At 42.4% G+C, this 9,175-nt stretch overlaps 1 protein-coding gene across 1 annotated transcript; it reads right to left on the bottom strand.

Annotated features, from left to right (window-relative positions):
* Position 1: 1 nt before the first annotated feature.
* ACOD1 (aconitate decarboxylase 1) lies at positions 2 to 7,379 on the bottom strand. Its single transcript, XM_058800325.1, has 5 exons — positions 7,364 to 7,379; positions 5,805 to 5,962; positions 4,630 to 4,719; positions 2,437 to 2,642; positions 2 to 1,872 (listed from the first exon to the last, which is right to left on the bottom strand). Exons 1-5 carry the CDS (start codon positions 7,377 to 7,379, stop codon positions 918 to 920), a joined length of 1,425 nt encoding a protein of 474 aa, XP_058656308.1. The 3' UTR covers positions 2 to 917.
* Between the last annotated feature and the right edge of the window lie 1,796 nt (positions 7,380 to 9,175).

The following is a 9,175-nucleotide window of genomic DNA, read 5'->3' as shown; positions in this document are numbered from 1 at the left end:
TCTAGTCCTGGAGGAACAAAAAATTCCCAGAATTCATGGTCTGGGTTCACTGTGGACACTGAGTTTTCTCTGAGTTGGTAAGAAGTGCTCTGGTGCTCACAGGTCTGTCACTCCTGCCCATTGTGGTGCAGCCCACACTCTGCTGGGCCTGAAATAACCTACACTGACATCACCTGCTCAGTGTCTCGTGTAACGGGCAGGAATGAAACAGGAACAGACCTGCACCACAGAGCAGCCAGCAGGTGGAACAGGGCAAGAATGCCTTTATGGTGAGGAGCGTGGAGTTGTCCCTCGAGCTCAGCACTCGTGTGATCAGGCTGGGCCCAGGCCTTTGCTGCCTCAGTGCCAGAGCAATGGCTACAGTGACACATGACATGCTGCAGAGTAGGGAGTGCTACCCCTCCCTACATCTGCTGGGTTATTTTAGCATAAATGTCAACACTCAGCCATAACAGATTCCCTCTTCAAGGAGCTTGTAGAGATAAATCTACAGAAATAATTATGAAAAGGTTTTCATTCTCTGTACTTCTAACCATGATGATTTTCACAGACAGAGGACTTCCCTACTCTTCCAGAGTTTGGATTTCCTGTTGGAGATATTTAGGAGAAGCAGAAAACAGATTTTTGGCAGAGGAGCAGGGAGATTTTTGTGCTGTGAGCAAGCAGTGAGTGCTCTGCCTCTAGAGGTACAAAGATAGCTGGGGTCAGCTGTGCCAACACAGGATCTTCTGTTCAGCCTGGCTAAGCTGGGCACATAAACACCAAATTATTTACCTAATCAAAACCCACAGCATTGAACTGAATATGGTTCTTGTGTTACAGGAGTCTTATTTAAAAGTGCTTGAGTCACTAAGTAAGAGTTTGTCCTGAATTTTGCATTGGCTTTGTGAAGAGCACGTAGCTGTTGGCCAGAACGCTCAGAGGAAGCGCAGCTTCTCTGGAAGTGCTCTAGCAGACTGTCCTGATAGAAATGTACTTAATACAGAACAGTCCTCTACTTTTTCCAGGTTGTACACAGTCTCTATAATGCCTTCCATGGCTTCTGTGGGCAGGATGTTGAGCACATTGGATTGAAACTTTTTCTCCAAGTCTTCCTTTTCCAGAGGTTTCCTCCAGTGCCCGTAGAAGGTAGCGCAGCGGTCGCTGATGGTGCTGCCGCCCCGAAGCGTGACGCTCACTTGGCAGTACAGGCTGTCAAAGCTGGGTGTGTTGTCAGGGGGGTGCTCCAGCTGCGTTTTGCAGAGGAGCTCCCTCAAGGCCGGCCGGTGAATGTTCTCACTGCTGAAGGACTGGACTGACATGCTGCCATCCAGCAAAGCTGAGCACGCAACAAACTGGAAGGAGTGTCGTGCTTCATGCTCTGAGGCTGGGCTGGGTCTGTTCACGTATTTGACCTCAGGGACTTTGAGAATGACTTTCTCGATTTTATCAATGGGGAGCGAACTCTCACTGCTCTCCACGAGCTTCCTCCTAACAGAAGATGCTGCATCAGCCACCCAGTGTGTTGCGAGATGAGCAGGAAAGCGTTTGATGGCCACATCTTGCTGGTCCAAGAGCCATGGGTAGGACTGCAAGGTTGGCAGAGTCTGTGGGTTGTAATCTGTATAGAAGGCACCCATCCCTGACTCCATGTCCAAGATCTCTTTGTTTCCTTGAAGGCCCTGTAAAGCTAAGCAAGCTGCTTCCAGTCCATTCTTGGCAGCATTCCCAATATGGAGGGGTTTTATTTGGGTTGCTGCATTAGCCAGTGGGGCACCTGCATAGGAGGCAGCAATAGCCAAGGCATTTTTACATTCCAGCTGGTCAAGAGCTAGCAGTTTAGCACAAGCTGCTGCGCTCCCCATCGTACCAACCACAGCCGGTGGGTGAAACCTGAAAAACAAAAGTGTCTTCATTACCAGATCTCAAAAACTCACCCAAATTCACTATCTAGAAAAGCTTTTCATTCATTGCCATGGGAACTGGATTGGACCATAAAGAAACATACATTCAGCATTCACATGTGGGCCTAACTGAGAGTTATCACATTTCCCCAGGAAAAAGTAAAACTGGAATAGTGTTGCTTGCAGTAAGTCCTTCCCAGAAACTGATGGAAACATTAGTGCTGCTCATAGTTTAAAGCAAATTTATAGTCAATTATAAAGTTATATTTATTATTATTTAAATTTATATATTATTCTAAATCTATAAAAATTCAAAGTAGGGAGATCATTGCCTCATTCTGAATTAGTCAATGCTTTAAAAAAAAAATCTATTAGGTACAGAGTTAGGAATCAAATGTATTTATGTGTAAGATGAGCCTTCCCAAAATTTCCAACGAACAGCTTAGGAAATATGAATAACTGTGCCACCTGTATATTAATTGACATTTAATTATGTATATTAGCACTGATAAAAAAAACACCTCCATTTTCTACTTTAAACCTTTCTATGTACCTTCTTGGAATATTCCTGGCTTCTCTGGAGAAGTGCAGCAACCTGCCTTGCACTTCGATTCCCACATTGAAAGCTAAGAGCAGATCAAGACCTGAGATTTTTTTCTTCTGAGGGAAGGCCTCTGAGAGTGCAATCAATGCAGGGAGCACAGCCCCAGATGGGTGTGTGGCTGGATGCCAGGTGTCATCAAAGTCCATTGAGTGCACCTAATGGAAAGAGAAGCATTGGTATGTTAGAAATAAACTCTGACTTTGCAAGGTTGCCTCAGTCAAATGAAACTACTGCAACTGGTATTAAAAAGTTCCAGAGAACTAGATCTTTCTTAGAAAGCAAAAATTTCAAAAGTCTTTTAAAGAGCTTTACTCCCAACATGGCTGTCTGAGAAGTGGCAATGCAGCAGAGATCTTTCCTCAGAGAAGAATAATTCTAATTCAGCTTGTACCAGCCTGAAACTGGTGTGACAGTGATTCCTTTTTTCTGCAGTTTCTGCTTTCATTCGACTGGTATAATTAAAGCAGCTGTTCTAGGTCCACCATGTGAACAATGAATTTTCTCTTTCCCCAAAACATAATGAAATATAAACACAATGAAATTCCTTTCCCGGTGCTGGAACTGATGCTGCCATTAGGACTTGCACCATAAAACTGTAGCAGCTAAATACTGCTAAATGGAATTTATATCATCAGAACTATTTTTCTGCTGGAACCATCTACTGTAAAGAGGCACAAGCCTGAAAATGTACAGGAGGCTTTATTTTGTGAATTTTAAGCACACTGAAACAAGACCTGGCACACAAGAAACCAGATATCCTGGAGTTGCTGGGAGTAGGAGAAAGCTACAGTGTGAATGTGGAATAAGCTGCTTGGCTCAAGAGAGTATCCCAAGAGGTGCCTTCTCTTTCTCATGCCCAGAGGCCAGCTGCTCAGGAAGGTTTTAGGTGTTCCCAGCATGGCATATGGCTGCTGATCTGGCAGCAGATTGTCCCCAAAAGTGCAGTCAGTGTCTGTAATGCACACCTTGTCACACACATTCCTTCGTCCTGTGAAGTTTTGAGAACCCCCAAAGACCTGAGAGCATCAGGGACAGCATTTTTTTTATTTAGCATACTAAAACACCTCAAAAACCTGAACTTTCACATCTGCTCACCCTCAGAGCAAACTGGGAAGGTGGTCAGGCTCCCCAGCAGTCAGGTTTTGCCCTGTTATACTGTGATTCTGCATTTTTGAGGACTGTTTCTAAACAGATAGAAGAAAACACAATGTTTGCCTTGAAAACCTTTGATGCCATCTGGGAAGATGCCCTGCAGTGCAGGATAAGGGAAGTTGTGGCCAATACCCTGTAAGCTGTGGTTCTGGTGTCTTCAGTAAGTGCTTAAATTGACCTGTGACCAAGAGACAAACCGATCATATATATGCTAACAGCCAGATCTGAATATCGTAAGGGCTGCTAGGAGCTGAGCAGTACCAGATCTCATTTCCAAGGTAATTTTCTCTACATTGGAAATGAGCTGTTAAATTGGACCTCTGATATTGTTGTCACACTAATTTAAATAGGCTTAATATTACCATTTCCTTGGTTGGTCACCTTTCCTAGTTTTGCATAATTGCCAAATTTGTCTACCCCACCTCTTGTGCATCTTTCAATTTCAAATGGTTTCAGCCTCAATCTGAATTTAGACAAATGTCTGGGGAGTCAGTTATTGCTTTAATGACAAAGTGCATGTCCAAAATATATCACTGGCTTTTGGACACTGTGTAACTGAAGATTAAGTTGCCTTGTGATATTATGTCTGTATGTATCTATATGTGCATCTGTGTTTTTCTGTAACTGTACTTTGCCAGTTGGCAAGAAATTCAGATCCCAGTGAAATGAACTAGAGGGTGCGTTTTTAAGCAGCTACAGCAAGGTTGTCGCCTTGCTACAAGATTGCCAGGTTGTAAGATGTAGAGTTCTGACACTTGACAACAGCCCCAGGTCCCACATTAAATGTAAGGGATGCTGTTGAGCTGGATCATACATATATTATACCTTAAGTTCATTGGAAGCAAGTTGAATCACATTAGGAGAATAATCTAGAAAAGTTTTGTAGCAGGCTTCAGAATAAGCTATCATTTTTGGGACATTCTGTTCTCTATAGAGCAAGAATGGCATCAATTTGTATGATTTCAGAGCAAATAAAAGAGCATCCCTTACAGCTACTCCATTCACAAAAGCTGCATACAGAGGAGGCAGTCGGAAATCCAAGTGGCCCCAGATGGTACTGGATAAATCTGAGCTGTAGATCTGAAACAAATTGACATAAATTAATTCAAAGTCCTGAACTTAAGGATAAATGTGCATTGTATCTCTGATGTAACTGAGAGTAGACCATGTCCTCTGGGGACATAACTGCTCCCTTTTATGAGAAAAATATTGTTTTTTCAGAAAGTCTGAAAAGGAAGTCAGTTTTATGTTGGCTTATGTCCTATTCCACCCAACAGAGCTCGGGGGCAGACCAACACCACCCACCTGGCACTCAGTACCTTCACACTCTGGCCACTGAATGCCCCTTCTAACCACCCATTGACAGCATCACAGAATCAGCTGGGTTGGAAAAAACCCCTGAGATCATCAAGTCCAACCTAAATTATATGGGACTGTCATAATCTTGTTGGAGAAGATGTCTCATTAAAGGGTTTTGTTTTCTGTGTGTCAGTAAGAGCCTGAGTAAATGATAGATGGCCTCCTGGTGCTGCAAACTGAATAAAAGGGCATAAATTACCCTGTTTTGGAAGGGGGAATTCTCTGTGGGAAGAGACTAACTGGCACACAGAGCTCTGGAGCACAAGTCCACCCAGGCAGGTCTGAATGATAAAACAGTGGGAAGAACTCCTCATTGATGCACTCCTGTGCTGGGAAAGGCTTATTTTCAGGGTCAATTACTCTGCTAGTTTGAGGAGAGCAAGACTGGAGGAGAAGCACAGCTAATGCACCTCAGACAATTATGTTTTATGGACTGCAAGTAACCCACTCCTAGCTCCCCATCTCATTAACAGTTCCTTGATTTGAAGGGCTGGTGATAAGTGATGCTTACTTTGTTGATGTTTTTAATAAGATATCATAGGTGAAAGAAAGGAAGGGGTTCTCAGCTGACTGTGTTTGTAAGGGGGATCTTAGCATACAGAGTGATACACAGGCTTTTGCCCATCCAGAGTGGAAAGTAATTTGAGCACTGAAGTTTCACTGTCTCCAGTGGGAAGAACACAATTTCTCTCTTTCCATCCATGAAAGAATTTCACCATGGCAAAATTTCCTTTTCATTGCCCAAGTTTTCCCTTGCTTTCTTAAAGCTAAACCTTAGGGTGTGCCATGAATGCCAGACAGCTTACCTTGCTGTACTGTGCCACTTTGTGGAAGACCTCAGTGCTGGTACCCAGAAGCCCCACTCCAAGAGTATCCAGAATCATTCGCTTACTTCTCTGAATTACTTCATCTGTCAACTGATTTGCATTCAAACCATGAATCACCTTGGCAAAATTTCCTGTAACTGTCTGGGAAGGGAAGAAATAAAGAAAAAGAAGAAGTAGATATTTCTCTATATTTAAAGTAAACACTATTTTCTTTCCTCTTTTTTTTTTTTTTTCTTTCCTCTTTTTTTATCCTTTCAGTTTTTGGGCTATTGTCTAGCACACTGGCCATTTCTACCCCTGCTTACATGAATTGCATCAGCAAAGCCAAGGTTTGAATTCTTCCTCTTTTTAATCCGAGAAATGACACTTATTTATAATTTACTTATGCTTTCATCATTATCCTTTTCTGGTCTCTATTTCTTCTGTTCTCCCCAAGCCCTTGAGAGTATGCACTGCAGGTGCTATAACTATGCAAGATTATCGTCTCTATCTCATCTCCATCTCTAATGACTATTCACACACACACATCCCCCAAACAGAAGTAAAAACATCTGTCTTTCCCATGGCACCTACTTGTTGGTATTGAAATCAGTGGGAGAGTAGCATTTCAAGCCAGTGCACCCACTACCACACAAGAAGGCAAGATTTAATCTCCCTGACTGGTAGCCTTACTATCCCAAATCTTGCTGAGCTTGGAGCTCAGTAGAAGGCAGGAGTTGGCAGCCCTACCTTGCACATACTGCTCATAGCTCCCAGCTCCCATTGAATTTACTCTCAGCTGGAGTCCCAGCTTTTCTCCCAGACAAGATCTTGCCTCTTTGAAAAGCAGCGGCTCCTTGTTCCTGGATCCTGCTGATCTGGGAATTATATATATTTATTTTGCTCTCCTATTGAGCAATGACCCATTATGCAAATTCAACCTGCTTCTTGGCTGTGAGCTGCTGTTAGTATCTGTTTCAGAAAATGATCTCAAACTTCCCTTCCTGGACCATTAGAAATGTCCCACTTCCTGGATCATTAGAAATAATATGTAGAGGTACACATTATTTACAACCTAAAAAAGAAACAATTTCTTTTTTATACTGGCAGTAGTGAATATTTATCTTCTCTCTCTTTGGAAATTATCTCCTTTCATTTCCCCTCTTCATTGCCCTTCCTTTACTCCCCTGTACATATCTACACAGAGTGTTGATGTTGCCTTTTGGCCTTCATTTAGCTGAGGTAAACAAACCAAACTCTGCTGTTGTCTCCTCTGCAATATGGACTCAGCCCTACCATGCTCATATATTTTCATTGCACTGTTCACACTGCATTCCTCTTTCTCTAGCAATAGTGACCTGCCATGGATATATTTTATGAAAAATCTTTTTGATAGGATCTTTTATCCTGAGAAGCTGAGAAGCATCAGAAATGAAATGTAAACAATAATTATCTGCTGCTGTAGAATGCAACAGGTTCATCTTTGATTGGTCTTATGTGGTTGTTTTTAATTAATGGTCAGTCACAGTCCGGCTGTCTCAGACTCTCTGGTCAGTCACAAGATTTTATTATCATTCTATTCCTTTCTTTTGCTAGCTTTCAGATGTATTTTTTCTCTTTTCTCTTAGTATAATTTTAGTACACAATTTTCTTTTAACATAATATATATCATAAAATAATAAATCAGCCTTCTGAAACATGGAGTCAAGATTCTCATCTCTTCCTTTGTCCTGGGACCGCTGCAAACACCACCACAGTGATCAGAATTGTACCCACCATTACAAACAAGTTCTCACTCACACTTGCAGTGAAGCATTAAGATTGTCCCAAGGAAGAATTACAAGCAGTTTAAAGCAGGTGGACCCCATTTCCCATGGTGTGGTGGTCACCAACTGCAGCATTTGGAGTAAGGATACAAAAGCTTAAAGAGAGAATTACAGTGCAAGGAAACAAGACAGTACCTTTGCCCACATCCTGCAGGGGTGATGCACGTCCCAGAGAGATGCAGCAAATGAGTGGTGGCCAGTGAGCAGGGGAACTCACTCTCTCACTATTTATGTGTGTCTGCCTTAGTTGGGGGAAGGAATATTAGGCCTTTCCACTTCTGCATCTTGTCCTATTTCCTCTTCTGCCTATAAATGTTCTGTTTTGTTTCACTTTCAATTTTCCTCTGACTAATTACACTATAAACCTCTGGGACACATGTGATAGGACTTAGCCAGTCATGTTTACATGTTGTGTAAGTTAATACATGTAATACTTCATTACCAGATAGGAGCTGATTCATCTGGCAGCATGGAGACCTGTGTGGAACCACAGTAATACACGGCTGGAAAAGTCCAGTACTAGACTAGAGGATGGCAAAGGCTGTTTTAGCTTAAACAACCTGTTGTTTATTTGTTTTTTTTTTTTTTTTTTTCTTCTTTTGCTATATGTCCCCTCTCTAACACATACAATTCAGACTTGGGAAATGTGTGCCATAAGAATTTCAGACCATAAATTGGATTAAGACAGTTCTTGGCACTTAGCAGTGTTTTAACAGCATGAATCACTGTGTGTTAGCAATAGATAGTGAGTGAGAAATCCCTGCCTAGCCCATCAGGAAGGGAGCAGACCCCACAGGAGCATGACTAGGGGCCACTGAATAATTCTGAAGTAAATAAATAACCATGTCTGAAGTATGGAAATCGCCTGGGTTAGGGAACAAAGCATCAAATCTCAGAATTGCAGCCTTGCACTTACATGATAAATGCTGCCTAAAACAGTCTATGAACCTCAGCCCTTTACTGAGAGTAGCTCCAAATAATTTTGTAAAGCCTTATCTAACTCCTGAGTGCTTCCAGGTAGATAACAACATGAGTCTAGAGGTGAAGCTAAACATCAATTTGAGTGGTTCTAACCACAACTGAAAGGTCCTATTTCAGGCTGTGTCCTCCCCCCTCTCCTGTCCCTGGGTACATGGTCCTCTCCTCCCTGGGCCAGCCCTGATGCAGAACAGACCCATTTCTGAGCTGCTCCAGCCTGTCTCTGTGATTCTCAACAGTCAGGCATAACTGAGTTTCATTCCCTTGGAAATGCAAAATTAAATCTTGCAACACAAGTGTGGCATTCACATTCTCTGAAAAATCCATTTGCCCAGGATTTTTCTCCTGGGAAGCTGAGAAGCCTCAGAGAAAAGGGAAACAATTCTTATCTCATTTGCTTCTCCTGTGTTTTGCTCCTTTGGAATGTGTTTGGAGATTGTTTACCAACAGGTGGTTGTTTCATTGGTTTCATGTGAATTGTTTTGACTCATTGGCCAAACAGTGCCAAGCTGTGTCAGGACTCTGGAGAGAGTCCCGAGTTTTCATTATTATCTTTTTAGCATCTGT

Source organism: Ammospiza caudacuta, chromosome 2, assembly GCF_027887145.1.
Source record: "Ammospiza caudacuta isolate bAmmCau1 chromosome 2, bAmmCau1.pri, whole genome shotgun sequence".
Taxonomy (NCBI): domain Eukaryota; kingdom Metazoa; phylum Chordata; class Aves; order Passeriformes; family Passerellidae; genus Ammospiza; species Ammospiza caudacuta.
Note: the sequence above shows the minus strand (reverse complement) of the source record. Positions and strands in the feature narration are given on the sequence as shown.